Source organism: Quercus suber, unplaced genomic scaffold (assembly GCF_002906115.3).
Source record: "Quercus suber isolate HL8 unplaced genomic scaffold, Cork oak 2.0 scaffold_452, whole genome shotgun sequence".
Taxonomy (NCBI): domain Eukaryota; kingdom Viridiplantae; phylum Streptophyta; class Magnoliopsida; order Fagales; family Fagaceae; genus Quercus; species Quercus suber.
Genome location: NW_027069903.1, coordinates 276637 through 298991, shown reverse-complemented (window position 1 = coordinate 298991; position 22355 = coordinate 276637). Strand labels below are relative to the sequence as shown.

The 22355-nt window shown below is 35.6% G+C and overlaps 2 protein-coding genes across 2 annotated transcripts; one reads left to right on the top strand and one right to left on the bottom strand.

The window, feature by feature from the left end:
* The first annotated feature begins 267 nt into the window (after positions 1–267).
* On the top strand, positions 268–11107 carry LOC111999609 (uncharacterized). The gene is given in 8 exon segments (XM_065762326.1): positions 268–574; positions 8172–8264; positions 8586–8683; positions 9447–9623; positions 10086–10158; positions 10470–10578; positions 10580–10636; positions 10870–11107. Coding segments are annotated over 8 exon segments (1152 nt in total).
* Positions 11108–13420: 2313 nt separating this feature from the next.
* On the bottom strand, positions 13421–14037 carry LOC112017595 (basic form of pathogenesis-related protein 1). The gene has a single exon (XM_024050055.2). It carries the CDS (start codon positions 13992–13994, stop codon positions 13515–13517), a length of 480 nt encoding a protein of 159 aa, XP_023905823.1. The 5' UTR covers positions 13995–14037; the 3' UTR covers positions 13421–13514.
* Positions 14038–22355: the final 8318 nt, after the last annotated feature.

Here is a 22355-nt window from a genome sequence, read left to right as displayed (position 1 = left end):
GCGGCATGGTTCCTTTGGAACAATCGAAATGCAGTGCGACATAGGGAAACCAGTAGAACAGCCTTGCAAATTTTTGAGGCTTCAAGAGTCTACTTGGCAGAGTTCCAAACCCACTGTTTTTCTTCTAATGCCCATTAGTCCCACGTCCCCACTCTTTGGAGGCCACCTCCACTAGGTTGGTATAAGACTAACGTTGATGGGGCTGTTTTCAAGGAGCGGGGTTAGTGTGGGATTGGAGTGGTGGTTTGGAATGATAAAAGCCAAATAATGGGAGCTCTTAGCAAAACACTCCCATACCCATTGGGTGCTCTGGACGCTAAAGCCAAGGCTGCTGAGATTGGCATAATTTTCTCCTGGGAGTTGGGCCTTAGGGAGATTATTCTTGAAGGGGATTCCCAAATTGTTATGAATGCCATTGCCAGCCATGACCCGGGCCCTATTCAGATCCAGCAACTTGTTACTGATATAAAATCTTGGGTGCCAAAGTTTAGAGCTTGGAAGACATCCTTCACGCGCAGAGAAGGGAACAAGGCAGCTCACCTCATGGCTAAACACGCCAAAGAGATTTCTGAATGTACTATCTGAGTGGAAGATATTCCCCCTATAATTGTGTCTCAAGTTCTTAATGATGTATCTGATTTGGGTTTCAGCCCAGTTTAATGAAAGCTTACCAACATTCTTATCAAAAAGGAAAAAAAAGAAAAAGAAAAAAGAAAAGAAAAGAAAAGGTCAGGTCAATAGCTAATTATCACCAATCACAGGAAAAAAATATTATCATAAACTTAGGAATCTTTTTTATTTCCTTCAAAAGGAAAAGTAAATTCAATACTTCATTACTGTCTTTACTGCATTGCTAGCAAAATGTTGATGTTAAGCAAAATGTTGGTGTTGTTATCTATGATCATATAAGGCATGTATAGGCTGCGTTAAGTACAGTGTCGGCTCAATGGGTGAGTCAAATAGGCAACCGCCTAAGGCCCCAATAAAAAAAGGCCCCTAAATTTTTACCAATAGAGATATTCATGTATCACTAAAAGTATTAATTAAGCCCCTAAATATTCACCAATAAATAAAAAGTAGTTGTTTTTTATCAAAGAAAAACCAGTTAAAGAAAAATATTTTTATTGAGGATCAATCATTTAATCTCTTACACATAAATGTTAAAAAAAACTCATTAATCTTAAACTAGTAATAAGTTTATACTCATATTCTATTAGAAATATCAAATATATAACTTTATTACAATTTTCAATCATAAATTTTTAGTATTTGGTTACTTCATTTAATAAATACTGTTTATTTTAGTTGTATAGTCATTGAATAATGTGATGGGTTCGTTTTAATTTGTAATTTTTTTCTAAAAAAATAGATTTTAAATGAATAAAAAAACCAAAAGTTAATAAATATTCTATTAATATTCAAAGTATAAAAATAAATCTCACTTTAAATTATCGCCTTAGGCCCCACAATACCTTGAGCCAGCCTTGGTTAAGTAAAAGCTCTGGGGCGTGTAAAGACTACATTTAGTAAGGTTGATGTTACCTCGGGGGCAGTTCCAGAATCTAGAGCTACTCAGTTTTCACATGTGAAAAGACAAGGAAACAAACCAATACAGCTTTTGGCACAATTTACTAAGGAAATTGATAATTTTATAATTTGAATAGAAAATTCCAGTATGATTAAGTCTGTCTTTACTTACGATGTATTGAATTTATCTTCTTCTTAATATAAGTTGCCTATTTTTTATCAAAATAATAATAATAATAATAATAAGTAAATTCACTGCTGGTGAAACAAACATAACTTCATTTTTTTCTTATTTGCCCAGTGGAAAACAAACATCACTTACTAAGGGCCTTACGCTACACGCCATGTTTAGATTAGAAGATAATAAGGTATAATGTTTTTTTTTTCTTAATTCACTTGAAAATGTTAAAGAATACAATTTACAAGAGTGATGGCAGCCCTCATATATATATATATATATTAGACTTTTTTTCCTAATTAAAAAATGAAAACTTTTTAATAAACTGTCGCAACAAGCTAAGGCATCATATCATAGCCAATTGTAAAGTGTGTGATATTATTATTATTTATTTTTTGAATTGCTATTCTTAGCAGGTTTAAGGTAAACTGAAAGGCTAGCCTAACCTAGTCTTCAATTATACCACATTTATATAATTACATTTGACGTACTCTCACATATTTGCAATTACTGATGTGATTCAAATCTGACCACCCAAAAAAAAAAAAAAAAAGATGGCTTTGATGAGATATTTGATTTGTGTTCGGTCAAAAACAATAAAAATATAAATCACAACTTATCATATGTTTTTTTTTGGTTAATTAATAACAAGTACTATGGGTGAATGCTACAACAAACTTGACTTGTTTCAACCCACTTTTCTCAAGGGTTGACTAAAAGGTGCCGAAACCATCACCAAAAAATGCGCAAGGCTAGGTGTGATAAGCTTAATTCCAAGGGTCATTAAAATCCTCAAAATAAACCTATACAACCCTCAAATAATCTATTAAAATTAGGTGGGCTAGTTTTTACACTCCAGCGCCAATTTTACCTCCAAATTTAAACACTTTTCAACGCATCCTATGACAACCTTTCATAGAAGATATCTCAAAATTCGCAACCCTTGAAATAAAGTCCAAAATCAAAATACAAAAGGAAAACTCATTTTTGTTCACGCTCCACACTCAAAAACGGCTCACACAATTAGAAAATTCTCTCAAAATCAGAGCTCATCTTAGAAAATTCTCCCAAAATTGATCTAAGCTCATCTCAGAAAAGTCAAAGATCGGAGCTCATCTCATCTCCGACGAGCTGATTTGTGATGGTCAGCTATCTCATCTCCAACAACAAGTGAGTCGTTGATAGACTGAGCACTCTTCGCCACCCCATTTTCCAATTACAGGTTTGTCTCTCTCTATTTGTTTCCCAAGAAATTATGGAAATTACACTTATATCCGGTTCTTCTAGGTACGACCTTCTACGGCTTTTCATTTTATTGCATTTCTATAGATTTACTCGGATTCTGTATTTGGAGAAATTGTTTGAAATGAATAGGCTTTGTTTGAGTTTTTATTTATTTTAACAGTTATATTTATTTCAATTGCTTTGAAATTCTAGCTCAATTCGTTAGCTTTGTGGTGGAATTTGAGTTCGTTTAAATCTATTTGGTTGTTGAGAAATCATAGGAAAATAAATGAGTTTGTATTGTATCGGTTTTGTTAAGATTTTTTTTTTTTTTTTTTGGGTTGAAATTTTTTTTTTTAATAATTTATTGTTGGTGTTTTCAATTGGTAAATTTTCTAGCTCGAATCCCTAACCGTTAACTTGTGCTGAAATTTGAGTTCTATTAAATTTCTTTGATTCATTCGAGAATCTGTTTGGTTGTCTAAAAATTGTAGGAAAAGAATGATGTATTGGAGAGGATTTTGGGATTTATTTGTACATTCTGGTTTGATTTGAGCTTAAATTATTGGTTAATTTTGCTATTTGGATTTTGGATGAAAAATAGTAAGTAAATCTTGAATTTTTAGGTTCTATGTGGAAAGATTACTGACTCACTCTACAACTACAACAGTCCCAATTGAATCATTTCTCTCAGATTCAAATCAAGCCCTATTGATCAGGTACAACCATCAGTCTTGTTATGAACAAAATGTAAAGTGGAATCTTTTTTTATTGTTGTTTTTTTGTTTTTCTACTTCTTAAATAATGAAAAATCCTAATCAAAACAATTTGAGGTTTCTTTCCTAGCAACCAAACAGGACATAATGCTTTTATTTTTATTTTTTTGGGAATGGTTTTGGGTCTTCTTTTGTATGCTCAAAGTGGTTACTAAATTAGTTGACTTTTCATCATGTTTACTATGGTAATATGGTCTATTGTGTTTATTGATTATTCATCTTATAGTATATGAAAGCTCGGAAATGTGTCGAAAACGCACGAGCTGATTAGACCCCCAAATTAAAATTACGGCTTGGTTGATTTTACACTAACTTAATACTAAGTGCGGAATAGTGTAAACACAAGCGTATAAGCAAGACAACTACTCTAATCCATATTTAAAGCAACACAGCAGTAAAAAATGAAATGAACAAGAGTAGAGAAGGGAGATGCAAACATAGATAACACCGAGACGTGTTATCGAAGAGGAAACCGAAGTACTTGGCAAAAAACCTCTCCGCTGCCCTCCAAGCGGAAATGGATCCACTAGAAAATCAGTTGGGATACAAGGGTGAGTAAGAGACCCTCCAAGCCTAAAATACCCTATGTACCTAAGCCCTCCAAGCTCCTACTCCAACAAATCTTCTTGGAACCCTGTCTTGTCTAGCTCTCTGGATCTCGCAACAAGCTCCATGTTGCATTTGCCATCTTTGGTTTCTTCCAATGCTTTCCAGCAGCTCCGAAACACTCTCTACGCTCTGAATAGGTATGGGTTGTGTTTTGGTACAAATCTCCTCTCAAGGTATGTCAATGGGAGAGGGATGGAGAGTAGGCTACAATGATTTCTCACTAAAGATGAGTAGCTCTCTCTCAAAAAGATGGGTGTGTGTTTGTGTGTGTGTTGTAGAAAACCTATCTAGGGTTTTTCTATCTGAATGGCCTTATGGGTAAAGGTATGTATAGTATGGATGAAGGGTAAGAAAGTCACTTTTTAAAATTCTCCAAGCAGAATGTTTCGCGACTATCTCGCGGAAAGGCCTTACCCGCGAGACACTCGTGAAAACGACAGCCTGGCACGACTCTTCAGCTTCTAGTCATGTGCTTCTCACATGACTCTTTTGCGGGTTAGATTCTCGCGAGCTTCTTGTGAAATCCACGGATTATTCATTTTTGCTTGAGTCTTCACCAACTTCATACTAAACCCAATACAATAAAATCCCACAAAGTACAAGGAATAAAATTAAAGCAATTACAACACTTTTTGTCATGGAATAAAGCCAACATAAAACATAGTTGTAAATCACAATTTTACAATCTCTCCCTTTGACTATTCTGTGACAAAACACCCTATAACAGACTCTAGACTTAAACGTGAGTTTAGAAACAATGGCAAAACTCACTCACACCTAAATCTAAAATCTTTAATGCACTTGGAACAAGATTCCTATAACCTGAAACACTTGCACAAAACGCATTAGACCCTCAAGGTAAATCAAGTGATACAAGGACAAGTATAATGTAACAAGTAAAATGCGATCAAGTAAACACAATGTGAAACATATGAGCAACTTGATTATACACAAAACAGTCATATGGAGATGACTACAATGATCATGAAGCAAAGCAAATAATCATCCGAACATGCAACCAATAAAGCACAATAGCATAAGGATAAATGCATGTCCAACACAAAACCAATGCGAAACACCAAAGTGTTTGCATTAAGGATACAAGATCCAACAAGGGCACAAGTGTGTCCCAACACATAAACACAATGCAATGAGATTAATAAAGTATATCAAAGCACCATAAAGCAACGAGAAAACAAGTATAAAGTAAACCAAGGTTTTCTATAAATAAAAAAAAAAAGACTTTTCCCCCTTGGTTTATGTATCTCCCCTATGGCTTTCTCCCCCTACAAATGTGCACAATGTATAATTTCCCCCCCTAAGAGTGTGCACATGAGTCATATAGAAATGACAATACTCTCCCCCTTTTTGTTATGAATAGACAAATTAATCAAGAGGAAGAAGGGAAAGAAAAGAAGATATAAACAAGGGTAAAAGATGATGCATAACGGGTGCAAGATGTATGAGAAAATGAAGATCAAACGTAAAATAAAACATCTTTAAAAAATGTTACAAAGCATAAAGAACATGACATACTAAGGATGATAGAACATGATATAAACCTAGGCATGGCAAAGACACTAGAACATGTTCTATGTGCTAAAGGTCTAAAAAGACTTAACTAGTATGAGTGAATGAAAAAACATGTCAAGTGTTCAAGTGTGTGCAACAAAGGTGCATCTAGTGTGCATGTGAGATGCATGATCAATGCATGAAAAAGCACTCATGGGGCAAGGTGTATAAAACACACAACCAATGATTAAAACATGATAAACATGAATAATTATGGTGATCTCCAAAGTTTGGTACTCATCGGAGTCCAAAACAACGAGAAAATGTCATTTAGACATTTTATCAAACACTTAGAGTACACACGCTACACATGTATGATAAACAATGCAAGAACATATGAAAATCTTGCTTAAATACATGTTATTTTTGCCACAAGGGGCCAATAACCAAAGCAAATAATCATTTAAAACAAAGCCCAATCAAAAATATTAACAAAAATTAAGTTTTCCAACTCTCATTTGAGAAAATTCCAACTATGAACATAAAACCCCCCAAAAACATAATCTAAGGATCAAAATCAATGAAAAGAATTAAAAATTATCTTAGAAATGTTAATGGAATGAAAAGCACTTGAATTTAGTTGGGTTTTGATATAGAAACATTAAAACAGGGGTTTGGGAGAACATGAGAAGCGTTTTAAAAAAATGATCCACGCAATGCCCTTTAAAAAACTAATCTGAAAATTTTCGCTAGTATCTCGCTGGTTAGAATCCCGCGAAAATTTTGCAGGTATCTCGCTGGTATCTCGTAGGTAAGCCTTACTCGCGAAATAGTCGCGAAACAACCACAAAACTTTATCCAAAGCTGAAAAACTTGAGAATTGGACCTTTTCACTTGTGACTGAACTTAAACATGAAATAAGTCACGAAAACACCTAGAAAACATGTTTTTCACACAAAAATAATTTGAAAAACTTTGAAAAACATAGGTGATACAAATCACTTCCAAAAGCAAACAAAAAGAACAAAAATATTTTTGGTTTGAACCACATATGGTTAAGCACACACACATCACATTTGAACATGTACAAATACACAAATGAAATAGGCATTCATTGAACATTAAACTTATGTGTTGTGTGTATGGATCAAGTGTGAAATAGTTCTTAGTCTAGAGTGAAGTTTCAATGATCAATTCAATCAAGTCATACACAATAAGCACTAAGTTAAGTGATCTATCTCAATTATAGAATTGAACATATATAACCTTCCACAAGAAAATGATTACAAAACTTAGAAGCTTTTCATTTGGTTTCTATACAAATCACAACATTTGATCATTTTTTAACAATACATCTCATTTTGAGATCGGTACTTGAAATTTTTGATATTTCAATTTTGAGAATGAGCTTTTGGCTTTTTGAGCACCATACATTTCAATTTAAAATGTCGTTTTCCTTTTTTTCTAGTCAAATACTAGTATGTGCGACAGGTTTTTGCAGCTCAATATCTCTTTTCATTTGAAGATTTACATTTGGTGAGCTCTTTTGCAAAAACATAAAAAAATAAAGTGGGAAGAGATATAGGCACAAGTCTACGCAAGTATCAAGACCATCAAGACTATTGATCAATCATTCATGACAAGCTTGAAGATCTATTTATAACAATCACACATAATTTTCAAGATTTCTTCCACACAGATAAAGATGCATACAAAACAAGCTAAGCTCATAAATGCACTACGCTATTAGTACGAAGGTACTAGGCCAAACTTACATGAGATATGTGCTCAAGCATATACGATCAAACTTTTTGAATTTTTCACTTTTTATATAGTTTTAGATTTGTTTTTTTTTTTTTTTTTTTACACACACAAAACAAAGGCATAAAAGTAAGATCAAATGCAAACAAAGAGATGCATGATGCACAAATGCATGTCAATGAAACATCTAATGCATGAAGGGTCCTACAAAGATCGAAAGAATTAGATTAAGGACCAAAAGAGCAAAAGCTCAACCACAGGAACATTTCCTCATTCAAACGAAATGATTGTTTGGAATGAGTGTCTCATGAGAAGTGAGACAAGGGTTGAAAGAATGAGAACCAGAGATGCATATAGATAAGGAGTTAAGAGTATTAAACAATTTCCTTAACAACATGTTATTTTCACTCAAATTCAGTTCACCATTTTTAGTACAACTTCCAATAAGCTCAAGTTTCTCTTAATGCTCTTACCTGAAATAGGACTTTCCTAAGCATTAGTTGTACATCAAGTAAAGGAGTATAAAACTTCACCTTATTTTAACCTAATAGTTGAATATCTGTATGTTAACATGAAAATGACAGGTAACTTGACAGCCAGTCTTTCAGCTTCTGAACTAACAGAAGATCATAGTCCAGGTAGAGATGATGAAAGAGCTCGAATTGAAGCAGCTGATGGTATCATCGTCACTCTTTAGGGTCAATGCTGAACTTCCTGTGACCCGAGCCATTAGTGATGTGTACCAAAAGAGGTGGGTTTCTTAACTTGAATGCAGCTAAATTTTCCTTTATTTTCTCAGTTTGTCATATTTTTTTACCTGATTTTCTATTTTTATTCCATTCAGAAATAAAAAACCAATCTCAAAAGTTTTGAGACTAACCGCTTTGTTATGATTCACTGTCAATTCTGCTATCTATTTCATGTTAACATCTATATAGCCTTGCAAGTATAATGGAGCTTGTATTTTCATTCTATTTTGGTCAGATTTGGTGTTATAGCTGAACCTGAAGTGACAGGTTGGCAAACTCTAGATGCCGATAATAGATTTTTGGTGGTTACTTCTGATGGTATTTTTGAAAGCATGACACCGCAAGATGTATGTGATCTTATACATGATTCAAGTTCATGCTCGCCCTCATCCTCGTTAGCTGAATGCCTAGTAAATACAGCATTTGAGAAAGGTAGCGTGGATAATTTGTCAGTTATTGTATTTTTTTTTTTTTTTTTTTTTTTTTTTTTTTTTTTTTTTTAATTCCTATGCAATTTCTTACCCATTGTTAGTTAAGTTTGTTAGTTAGTTTGTTTGTTTTTGCAGTTTAGAATCTTATCTGTATGACTTTTGAGGTTTCTTTTTTCTCAGTAGTAAAATTCTATTATCCAATTCATAATGGAAGGCTTTAAAATTTCATTAATTTGTTTAGCAATTTTTGTTATCTTGATTTCATCTTCATATGGAGTATCCCTGTCGCGTATGATGGCAAATGACGAAGGTGGCCTTTCTGAACGCTCTGAGTGGGATCTCCACTGGATCTCTTCAAAATAAGACTGAGCTACCAGTTTGCATGTTCACGTTCAAAAAATTTCAGATGTAACACATGAAAAAAAAAAGGAGAGAGGGTAATAATATAAATTTATAATGATTCCAATAACAGGACACTCAAAGTAAGGTTTCATATCTTGAAGAAACACTGCTTTAGGGGCATCACATCTCAAACTGACAGAAAACATTAGATGTTTATATTGATGTGGACAAGTTATTGTTTGAAGCTTGACTTGGATGCAGGCAAAAATGGGCTTGGGGAGGGTACAGTTGGTGTTATGGCAGTATTTGATGGTCATATTGGTAAAGATCGTTTCAGGTTTTGAAGGAAATGAAGAGTAGTGGAATAAGGCCTGATAGGCATTTTTACAATGTGATGATTGATACTTTTGGAAAGTACAATTGTCTTGATCATGCTATGTCCACGTTCGAACGGATGTTATCGGAGGGGATTGAGCCGATACTGTTACGCGGAACACGCTCATTGATTGTCATTGTAAGTCGGGATGCCACGATAGGGCAAAGGAGTTGCCTACTGTGGTTACATACACGACATTGGTTGATATTTATGGAAAGTCGGGGAGGTTTGATGACGCGATGTTATGAAGTGCTTGGATGTTATGAAGTCTAAGGGGTTGAAGCCACCTTCCACAATGTACAATGCCTTGATTAATGCCTATGCACAGAAGGTGTGCTGCTTGTTTCCTTGATTAACCAATTTACTTTGAGTGAATGTATATATACTCTATTGCTTTGGGATTAGATTATAGGAATCCTGTGTTATTTGTGTCCTGCATATATCAAAACGCGTTTATATTGTTAACAACATCTTCTATACCTGTACCCTTTTGAGGAAGTGCTAGTAACCTAAGACAAGTCAAACAAGCAGTAGCATTTGAGGTGATCATTGACACTCTTTGCCTTACAAAATTGCGTAAAATATGAGATGGCTTAAACTCTTGACGGGAAGATTTTAATTGCCAATGTTGGTGACTCAAAGGCCCTTTTATGCACAAAGAAAATCCAGTCTAGTCAGGGTACTGGTTCTCTGATATCTCCCTTTTTTTTTTTGTTAAGTAGTGATATTGATTATTGACTCTTCAACCAGTTGCATCCAGAAGATAATCCTAATTAATGGGAAGAAAGGTTTAGCTGATTTGAGTTGAAATTAGTTGTGTCTACTAGATATGTGCTAAGATCATAAAAAATTCCTTTCTCTTAATGCTCTTACCTGAAATAGGACTTTCCTAAGCATTAGTTGTACATCAAGTAAAGGAGTATAAAACTTTACCTTATTTTAACCTAATAATTGAATATCTGTATGTTAACATGAAAATGACAGGTAACTTGACAGCCAGTCTTTCAGCTACTGAACTAACAGAAGATCATAGTCCAGGTAGAGATGATGAAAGAGCTCGAATTGAAGCAGCTGATGGTATCATCGTCACTCTTTAGGGTCAATGCTGAACTTCCTGTGACCCGAGCCATTAGTGATGTGTACCAAAAGAGGTGGGTTTCTTAACTTGAATGCAGCTAAATTTTCCTTTATTTTCTCAGTTTGTCATATTTTATTACCTGATTTTCTATTTTTATTCCATCCAGAAATAAAAAACCAATCTCAAAAGTTTTGAGACTAACCGCTTTGTTATGATTCACTGTCAATTCTGTTATCTATTTCATGTTAACATCTATATAGCCTTGCAAGTATAATGGAGCTTGTATTTTCATTCTATTTTGGTCAGATTTGGTGTTATAGCTGAACCTGAAGTGACAGGTTGGCAAACTCTAGATGCCGATAATAGATTTTTGGTGGTTACTTCTGATGGTATTTTTGAAAGCATGACACCGCAAGATGTATGTGATCTTATACATGATTCAAGTTCATGCTCGCCCTCATCCTCGTTAGCTGAATGCCTAGTAAATACAGCATTTGAGAAAGGTAGCGTGGATAATTTGTCAGTTATTGTAGTTCCATTATGATGGTTTTTCTGTCAACTTGTAGGAAGAAAGATGTTAGAATTACATACTTGGCTTTAGCTAAATTGGTTTGTAATTGCTTTTTTTGTAGCATTGGCTACACATACAATCATTTACTCAAAAACAGCATGATAAAAGATCTAACCTTTTTAACTATAATAATTGGGTACATTCATTAATGTTTTGCCCTTCCTTTTGGGAAAAATTATTACGGCACTCTATGGACTACTGTTTTTTTGAATATATGATGTCTAGCTTGTCTAATTTGAGTAAATGACGTAGACCAAATATTGAGGATATTCATAGCTATATAAACGGAATTGGATTCTTTTTTCCATTTTTTTTTTTTTTGGTAGAAAAGATTAGATTCAATAATAAATAAAATCAGAGTGAAACAAATAAATATTCTTTGTAACTATGAAACAAATAATGAACTGATCAGAGTCACACGACAATTGTTACCAAGCCTTAAGTTCAAAACAGAGTGGGTAAGTGTGTGTACTTGTGTGTTAATGAACTATTCATGTCTATAATTTAAATTAATACAATGATTTATATGCATCATTTATTTGCTTTTTCAAAAATATGTTACATTTTGAAAATCACATGTCAATATGGATTTCATTGTATGACAATTTTTCAATCAAACACCTCAACTATTTAACAAGTGTATGATTAATTGGTTTGTCTATTCTTTACAGTTCTTAATGCAAGGGAAAGTTGGTCGCTATGCATCAGTCTTTGAGAACTACCAAGAGAAGGCATAATCATTTATGTGAGACCTTTTAAACATTAGTATATCAGGTTGTTTTGCATTGAATTAGAATAATATTAAGATTAGGATTTTGATCATGCATGGTTCTTGTATTGATTCATTTCTCTTCTTCTTCTTCTTCTTCTTCCTTCTTTTTTTTTTTTTTTTTTTTTTCCTTTATCTAGTTAAAATACTAAGTTCCTTGAGTAACTTGGAAAGCTAATTGAATTTTGTTTTGATATTTGTGTTTTGGTATAATATAGATTTTTTAATATGTGATTCTTTAAAGTCTATGTGCAAAGCTGTAGGTTTTTATTTTTTATTTTTTTAAAAGAGAAAAACCTTATTTTGAGGGTCGGGAGACCCTCAAAAAAAGGCCCAATCCTCAATAAAAGTTATTGTTCTTTTATTCCTTTTAAAATTTTCAAAGGTAACCAATCCTTAATAAAGATAAAACATTTGTTTTGAGGGTCATGTAAGCTGTTGAAATTTCGGTTTCAAGGGTCACAAAGGCGGTATAAATTTCCATTTCAAGGAAATTTGTTTCAAAAGTCATCAAGAGTAGTTATACCCTCAAAATAATATCTTTTGAGGGCTTTTAATACTATTTTCAAGGGTTTTGACCCTAAAAAAAAATCAACTTTATTGTTATGCACTCGTAGCAATGCGATAACTCATGAACATAGAAATGGCACCATAGAATTTTACCATATTGGACAACAGCTGACTGAACCAAAGGCAATGTTCATATAGAATAAGACAATGTTGTCGTAAATGGCAAAAAGCACCCATGATTTGACGAGATTAACAAAAGCTCTTAGAAATGGAATTAACGATTGCCCTGTCTTTATATTGTCATTCTATTCCTCCTATCTTAATATTGTCATTATTAACGATGTTCACGTGACCAAGAACATAATGCATTTTTTTTTAATCTTAGATTTTCCTTTCTTCTTTTCATACCACAAAAGAAAAGATCAGCCATGCATAAACTCATACAGTCATATATATGTTGAAGTAATAAAGAAGAAGCCTGAAAAGAATGCTGAAGCAACGAAGAAGAAGAAGACTGAAGCATAAAACGACTGCGTTGTGATTAAATCAAACGCAGCGTTTCATACTACACGCACCGTTTCACTTAAGTAAGGACTTCTTCAGGAAACGCACCGTTTCACTTAAGTGTTGCCTTCTTCAGGAAACGGTGCGCTTTGGCTTGCTTGTAATTACATCTAACTGCTCTTAAGCTAAGACCTCATTTTGATGAAATATAAGAAACGCTCACATGTCTCTAGTGGGCCAGGGAAGGGATGACTCAAAACAAAAACACTCTACATTGTAAAATATTGTTGGCTCAAGACCCAAGATTTAATTCCATACTCTCTTTTACCCTTCCTGCTTAACTACCATTTCGTGACTTATTTCCTTACTAGAAAATTGACTTATTACCTTGGCATGGCCACCATGGCACGTAAGTGTAAAAAACAAATTTCTTCTTCATGATAATAAAAGTGACTTCATTTTTATTTTATATATATATATATATATATATAAATTAGAAGGGTACACATATATTTATTTGGTTACTACTAAACACACTCCTGATCAAGAGCAACATACTCAAATATGAGTAATCAATAAATTAATCGCTAATTATAATTAGTAAGGACGTTCGCCATAATAATTACCCGGAGGATCATAGCTGCAAATGATAAACATCCACCCATTGTGGCACTTGACTCTAGCACACCCAAGATGAACAGAATCACGCCACACAACTTGAGTATAGTGCAAGCACTCACCACCAACACATTTGTTGGAATTGTGGTTATAGTTAGGCTTCTCAGCTACCCACAAATTCACTGCATCTACTCCGCTAAAGGTATCATAACCTTCAGCAAGATTTTCTCCATAGGGCCCTTCTGAATGTTCCAATTTGCAGTCTTCTATCTTCGTATTAGCATAATTTTGAGCATAAGCTGCAATTGTGTTGTTCCATCTAATTGGACCAACACCAACTTTGGCACGAGCAACATTGTGTGCCTGGACAAAGTCAGATTGAGAGTTTTGGGCTAGGGAGACATGAATTAGGGCTAACCCCAAGAAGCATATAGCCAGCAAAAACTTACTAAACCCCATTTTTATCTCAATGCAAGACAGAGTGAACTTTTTCAATTTCTAGTTCTTAATGAAAATGTGATATACTATTGAGTATTGATTTATTTATTTATAGGCAAGAGAGCGGTGGTCGTTATGGATCAAGTGGGATGCATACATACATCGTTATTAGGTTTCCTAATTTCGGATAATATCCCAAAAATAGTATTCTCACATTAGACTTCCTATTAATTCTCCGTTGTAGGAAGATTTTACTATATTACTTTAAAAGAAATGTTATATATACCACATTTTGACAACAAATCCTTAGTAACACTTTGTTATTGATAGGTAAAAAAATAATTTCATTAGTAGGTTCAAGTTAAAACCAGTAGCAACTTATTACCGGGATTTTAGGACAATAACAATTTCAGTTGATATTGATTCCATACTTTTTTCTTCTTATTTTAGGACAATAACTTATTTTCCGAATTTTTAGCTAACCACCTCTCAAAACACTTATATTAGATTATTTATTTTAAACTTTACTTCATTTAAATATTTGAAGTGCTAAATCTACAACATTTTTGTAATATTTTCAGAACAAATCCTGGTGGTAAATTTTTTTTCTTACCGCTAGGATTTGTTGTATAGTTATTAAATCCACATTGGTCATGATCCGTTACTTAGACTGATTTGAACCATTAATTAGAATAAAAAAAAAGTAAATGACACTATCTCCAAAAGAAAAAGAAAAAGAAAATGTAGTATATGGTATTAATTTGAATTTAAAAAAGTAAACGACACAATATCTGCAAAGAAAAAGAAAAAGAAAATATATAGTATATGGTATTGTCAAACCCATTATCAAAACTAATGGTTCCCGCAATTTTTTATTTATCCCCAATGATTATGCTTAGAACATGCATCTTTTCTATGCTTGAATTCTTAGGATAAAATTATTTTAATAGACTAATGAAATTAGGGAGGAAAAAACTAGGAGCATGCCTCTTTTTCATTCTTGATTTTCTAAGTATAAATACCTTTTTAATAGACCCAATAATATGTTAGAGTAGATCATCTAGCTTTCTAACCATTATTGGTTGAAACTTGTAACAAGGGGTGCAGGATTGGCCCAAGATAATTTGAGGCCTAAGGTGAAAATTTTAAAAGGGTCTTTTTATATCTTAATATAATTTAAATGATATTTATTTTATTTTTTATATTATAATTATTTTATTTCAAATCTATTATTAATTCTTACTAATTAATAAGACTAATTCATCCAAAGTGAGCTAATGATACTTACTGTATAAATTTTACAAACTGACGAGTCATCAATAAATTAAAGTTATTTAAAACATTAATTTATTATATTGTTTGATCAGTTTGTAAATTTTTTGTCATAAAATTTCTATTAGTTTTAGCATTTTTCATTCACTTAATGGTGAATTGGTAATTGTGTTGTATTTTTATTAATTCATAATTATTTTTTTGGAAAGAAAATGCTAAAATACTACAAATTTTACTATAAAAAACTTATAAACAGATGTGACATTTCAAGAAAAGAATAAATGAATATTAAATTATTTATTGTGATTGAAGATACCAATTTATAAGACCTATGTGATAAAAAGAAATGTACAAATTACACACTCTTTTTTTAATTAGTTTTTTTTTTTTTTTTTTTTTTTTTTTTTCCTTACTGGCCCCATTTTAATTTGGGGCCTTTCTATGTTAGGGGGCCCTAGAGCATCTCCCGCAGATTCTTTATATCTATTTTTTTGGAGAGAAAAGCCAACTGTTCACCTCAAAAACTCACTCTCCATCTCTATTTTTTAGATTAGAGTTGCTACAGTGCTTTTCTACAAGTAGAGAACACTGTAGCAATTACTGTAGCACCTCTAAACAATATTATCCCTTAAAATAATACCTAGTTGAATATTCTCTCTCCCATTCCTTCTCTTTCATTCTTCACTCTCTCGTGCTTCTCTATCTCAACGGTAATATAACACAATCAAAACAAAAACACAAAACCCAATCGAAAGATTTGAAACACAAAAACAATCTTTCTCATAAGCCTAATGAAATCTGAACAATAAAATAAAACTAATCAAACTAGAACTAAAAAAAAAAAAAAACATGTAGAATGCCGATCTGTGTAGAACACCGACCTCCACTTCTCTGTCGGTGATCTATGTGTGTATGAGAGAGAATTTGTTTGTGTGATATAGAAGGAGAGAGTGTTCTAGAAAGAGGGAGAGAGACAGCTGAAGAAATGATCGGGAATGAACTAGAAAAAGAAAAAGAAGGTAGATAGAGGAAAGGAATGAAATACATGTGTGGTAGAGAAAAACTCCAAGAGAAAAAAAGAAAAAAGAAAAAAGAAAAAGAATCGTATGGATGACAGATGGTGTGAAGGGAAAAATAATATAAAAAATAATAAATAACAATTAAGAAATGCTACCATAATATTTTCACAATAAATCTTAAGTAATAGATTGTTATTAGCTAATACTGATGAGTAAAAAATAATTTCAGTGGTTAGTTCAAATTAGAATTAGAAACAACTTTTCACAAAAGATTTTGATGTGATTCATGTAAAAGTATTGTGAAAAATGTTGTGAATATAACACTTTTTATTGGAAAAATATAATTGTTAGGAATGAATATAGAAAGAATAAATGATAATAAAAAAAATGAATGAAGAAATAATATTTAAATAAGATAGACAATCTATTGAAAAGTGTATTTGAAAAAGTGAGTAGCTAAAAGGTAAAAGTCACTGTTTACTCTCCTAACAGTACAAAAATTTAGAGAATCTGCTGAAAATGATCTTATAGCATGGCCTAGGGCCGGCTCTGCAGGGGTGACATCACGTTATAAGTAGAAGGTTTTCAGGAAATGGATTGACTGAGCATCCACAACAGGTGTGGCAAATGTGCCAAATGCTAAATATTTGGCACATTTGCCACACCAAACACAAAAATGGAGCATTATGAGATGTGCCAAATCTCGAAACTTATACCACATGTCTACAGTATCGTTGCAAATTTGCAACGGTACGGACAGATGTGGTAAAAATAAAAATTGTTTTATATTCACTTTTTTCTCTCCTCTCTCTTCATTTTTTCTTCTCTTCTCTCTCACTCTCTGGTTCTCTGGTTCCCTCTCTCTTCGATCTCACTCTCCAGTTCCTTCTCTCTTCAACTAGTCCGACAGCGACGACAGCGTGCTCCGACGACGATCTCACCCACGCTCCAGCTAGGATAGCGTTGCTCCGATGACGATCTCACCCACACTCACACCCACGACGACAGCGTAGCTCGATCTCACCCACGCTCCAGCCAAGACGGCGTAGCTCCGACAACGATCTCACCCACGACGATGACGTAGCTCGATCTCACCACGCTCCAGCCACGCTTGATCTCACCTACGCTCGATCTCGTCAATCTCACCCCGAGGCCGTCGTTGATCTCACCCTCTTCCCTCTCCTTTCTGTCCGCCTTTCACTCTGCCTCTTTCTGGTTGTGGTTTTTTTTTTTTTTTTTTTTTTTTTTTTTTTTGACTTCAATCGTGCTCCATCCCCTACCTCCATACTTAACCCCCCATGATGATATCCCTTGCCTCCAGTAGTGATCTCCATACAAAGGAAGGGTTGGGGCCTAGTTCTGCTTTCAGGAATGAGCTTCGAGGGAAATAACGTGCCTTATATACTCTGTGGAAAAGGGAGTGTGTATTTTGGATTAACCTCGGGCCTGCTTTGCAAGCATTGCAGGTTAAAGGCATTTAGATCCCAGAACCCCATTCCTTCATTACGTTTATGAGAGCATAGTTTAGTCCAGTTAATCTAGTGGATTTTTCACTCTCATGGTTCTGTCCCCCCAATATTTTGCCAAAGAGTTGATGCCATCACAAATAGATTTAGGCAGCCTGAACACACTCATAGAGTATGTCGAATGGCTTGAGCCACCGTCTTAATGAGTACCTCAGCCCGCCTTAGAAAAGAACTTCTCCTTCCACCCCATTACACGCTTTGATATTTTCTCCTGGATCTCCTTGAACGTATTAACCTTAGACCTGCCGCATGTCATGGGCAAGCCTAGGTAATGTTCACAATCATGCATAACTCTTGCCCCTAACATCCTTGGAAGTATTTCTTACATCCTGTCTTGTTTCTTACTGAAGAAAAGAGAAGTCTTTTGCTTTTATGGCTTGACCCGATGCAACTTCATACTTCTCCAAAAGGGTAAGTAGGTTTTGGCACTCTTCCACAGTTGCTCGCAGAATGCAAGCTGTCATCCGCAAACAAAAGGTGAGAAATGCACACTCCTTGTTGGCTGGTCATAAGCCTTTTATGTTGTGGTTTGCTTGCTTTCCGTAATAGGGCAAAGCCCCTCCGCATATAGTAAAAAGAAGTATGGAGAAGTGGGTCTCCTGTTTTATACCCCTTAATGGTTTGATATACCCTTGGGCTCCCATTGATAATATCGAGTAGGAAGTGTACTAACTGTCTCCATGGCATATGAACCCATCTTGGGTCCAACCCAATCTTTAGCATTATCATGCGCAAAAATGTCTACTCCACCCGGTCGTATGCCTTCCTAATATCCATTTAATTGCCATTTGCCCCTTCTTCCCCTTTCTTCTATTCCTCATCCTTGTATAACTCATATGCTACCGTTGTATTATCTGTGATAAGCCTTCCAGGGACAAAGGCACTCTGTGCATTTGATATAACATTAGGCAACACAATCTTCAACCGGTTAGCTAACAAGATAAGATTCTGGATACCACGTTCCCAAGACTGATGGGTCTGTAGTTGCCATTGTCTTGGGGTCTTGTTTCTTTGGGATAGCACATATGAGTATAATTCATCTTATGCAACATGTGACCGATTGTAAGACTGAAATAACAGCTTCACTAACATCATGCCCAACTATATGCCAGTATTTTTGAAAAAAGAATGGGGACATACCATCGAGCCGGAGACTTTGAGGGATGCATTTGGAAAAGTGCTCCCTAACTTCCTCGGTGTATATGGCTCAAGCAGGGAATTGTTCATTATTCGAGTGACCACTCTTTCCACTGAGTCTAGAAGGTCTCCATGTTCACTAGGTTGGCGTAGTAAACAGGCCTTGAAAATATTGTTTAGCTACTGTGGCAATGCGTCTCTCAAAGTACACCATTCCCCATTTTGGTCTTCCACACCATGTATGTGATTTTTCCTGCGTCCTGACTCCCCTTTGATGGAAGTACTGGTGTTCTTGTCTCCTGCTGGTAACCAGATGGACCTGACCTCTGTCTCCAAAAGAGCTCATCCTGGTGAGGAGTGTATTGATGCTGTTTTTAAGTTCCTGATCTTGGTACCTTGTTAGGGTCATTCATGGCTAAAAGTTCTTCCAAAGCTACCTGCTTCACTTGTAACTCAGATTTTGTGTTGCTAAAGTATTGCGGCTCCACTCAACCAATGCAAGCCGACACCGTTTAATTTTTTCAAAAAGCCATACATAGGACTTCTTGGACATGCTCCTGATTCCCAGGCCTGACAAATGACATTTTCACATTCAGCATGTGATGCCCATTTCTCCTCAAAGCGTCGAGGTACTTTCTTCCTCCTACCCCTTGGTCTGGGCCTTGAGTTGATTAGGATTGGTATATGGTCAAATAAGATGCTTAGAGATGAGACACACTGACATGAGGGAAAAGCTCTTGCCACTCACTGATGCACATGCCCTGTCCAATCGTTCTTGCACGAAAGCATCTCCAGGGGACCATTGTTCCAAGTGTATTGGTTCCCCTGAACCTAGATCAACTAGGCCAAACATAACAAGGTACTCGAAACTCTTGCATCGGTTGAAGTGGCTTTGGACGGTTTCCTTGTTTCTCCCCTGAGTGTAGGATCTCATTGAAGTCTCCACAACATAACCACGGGTTTGGAAGCCTAGAGTGAAGGTGTTTCAAAAGCTGCCAAGATTCATGTTTATTTTGCTCTTTTGGCCAACCATAGAATCCAGTTAGTCTCCATGTGGGTCGTTACCATTGTGGATAAGACTCAATGTGGTGTGGTGAGAATGTTTGGATATGCAAATCCACTTCTTCCTTCCATAGTAATGCTAGTCACCACTTCGGCGGACACTGATACAACAAACATGCAACGGTGGTAAGTCAGATTGTATTTGCCGCATTTCATCCACAGACTATTTTGTTTCCATTAGAAACAAAATCTTGGACTTTTTCCCTCGTAAGATGAGAGAGAACATCGACTGCACGTTGGTTCCCAAGCCCCCGGCAGTTCCAACTTAAAATACTCGTTGCCTCGGCGGGCTGGTTGCAGCCTCCCCGTTATGCTAGGTTTTTTTGAGTAAGTACTGTAGAAGGAGTCTCCACCCCTTTGCTTTTCTTACAGGTTAGTTGCTTGTTCCCCTCAGTGTCTTCCATGCACTCCATCCTACCCCTCTTAGTTCCATGTTGATGGTCACCCTAGGAGTATCAGTATTGTGTATATTGGGCATGCGTCCACTCTTGTCCACTTGACTCTCTTTCATTGGTCTTGTTTTGAGTATTTTTAATAGAGTCATGTGCAACCTCACGTGATTGCCCCACTTGTTCATTTGGCACGTGTGGTATGTGTTCTTGTCTAAGATATTTCACAGGAATACTGACAAAAGTTTCAGTGGGTTTGAAAGCTGATATTCATACTTGATTTAGGTCCCACGTTCCTCATAAATCCGGGTTTGGTAGCCTTGATTGTGTGATCTGCCGTTTCCTGCATTGAAGAATCCAATCCCGAGATTTTGTTTGTAATGACTCCGGAGTTAATGATTTTTGTGACTTGACATCCTTGGAATCCGCAAGAATATTACCGTTGCTTGATTTGGCATTATTCTCATTAATTGCTTCAGTCTAACGTGGCAGTGCACTGATAGCTTGTTGTAATGGAAACCGATCTGCTTGGCCCTTATCCGGTGCCATTTCTGACCTTGGTGTGCTTCTTGTCTGCCTTGGCCTAAAGCCACCTTCCGCTGCACCGTGATCCTCCCTTATCTTTGTACTAGCCTAGCCATTCACCATATGGTGTTTCTGCTTCATGTACGGTGCTTGAAGCGGTGCAGGATCTCCTCTCATGGCCGAATCGGCCACACTGGAAGCAAAGCCCAACTAGTCTTTTGTACTTGAAGCCTATCCGAGTTTTATTCCCTTCCGGATTAGAACTGACCCACCGCAGCGGATTGACTTATCGAGAGGGATTTCCACTCTAACTCAGATGATTCGGGCTTGCTCAGCCATGAAAGCCTTGGTGTCCACTTCTACCACTCGTCCTACGTCGCTTCCGATTTCCCGACCCACCTTTTCTGAAAGTAAGTCAAATGGCAGTCCCCAATTTGGATCCATATCGGGAGGACGGGAAAAGTAACAGAGCTCACTGTTATGCCTATCTCCCACCTGCGGAGGACCAGTATGTTTCCGTCGAAACTCCATGGTCTGTTGTTCATCACCACGTTAACTGGCTTTCAAGTGCAAACTTGAATTGGAAAAGACCCTGTCCAACGTCGATAATCTTCAGTCTGTCCCTAGCTTCCATACTGACCAAAGCAAGCTTTTGGTGCTCGCTGATTTAGGGTAGTTTGTGAGAAACGACCTAGCAAGTTCGATGAACATTCATCTAGTATTTTCCCACATTGAGACCTCCCCACCGTGATCACTTCGTCCTCATCCTCCGTCAGGTTTAAGCTTTGGATTCTAGCGATGAAGTCTGAATCCATGTTTATGGGTACAACTATAATGAGAATAGCACTGGAGATGGCATAGAAGTATGTTTTGGACGTTACTCAAAAAGTGCGTGAAAAGAATGGCCAATGTTGTGAAAAGAAATGGCCGACGTTACTCAAAAAGTGCATGAAAAGAAAAGGCCCACCCTTGGTAGAAGAAAAGACTCACCCTTTGGTGAGAAAGAGAGCTCACCCGTGGTGAGAAAACCATGAGAAATACTTAATTGATGGGATTTTTAAGACTGACATACATATTTACTATTAGAACATATAGAACATTTAATCTAACGGTGAAATTTGTTTTTCAATAAAAGATTAATTTTTTAGTTCACCAAAAGTTTTTTTTGATCTTGTACAATTTTTTTTTTTTTGGTATTCTGTCCTAATTAAATAGGAACAGCTTCACCCATTTATAAAAACATAAAAAATAGATTGTATTAATGCCCACTTTTGTAATAGACTTGTTGCATCTAATCTTTAATATATAAGTACCCTTTTTAGACCCAAAAAAAAAAAAANGCTGCATTTGGTTGATTTGATGGTGGTGGTGGGCTGTGGCTATGGGGGTGACAATGATAGTGGTGTGGGCTTGGGGGTGATGGCCGGTGGTGGTTTTTTTTTTTTTTTTTTC

Excerpts from the sequence above, each read along its gene's own strand:
- LOC112017595 (XM_024050055.2), bottom strand. The coding sequence starts at position 13,994 with ATGGGGTTTAGTAAGTTTTTGCTGGCTATATGCTTCTTGGGGTTAGCC.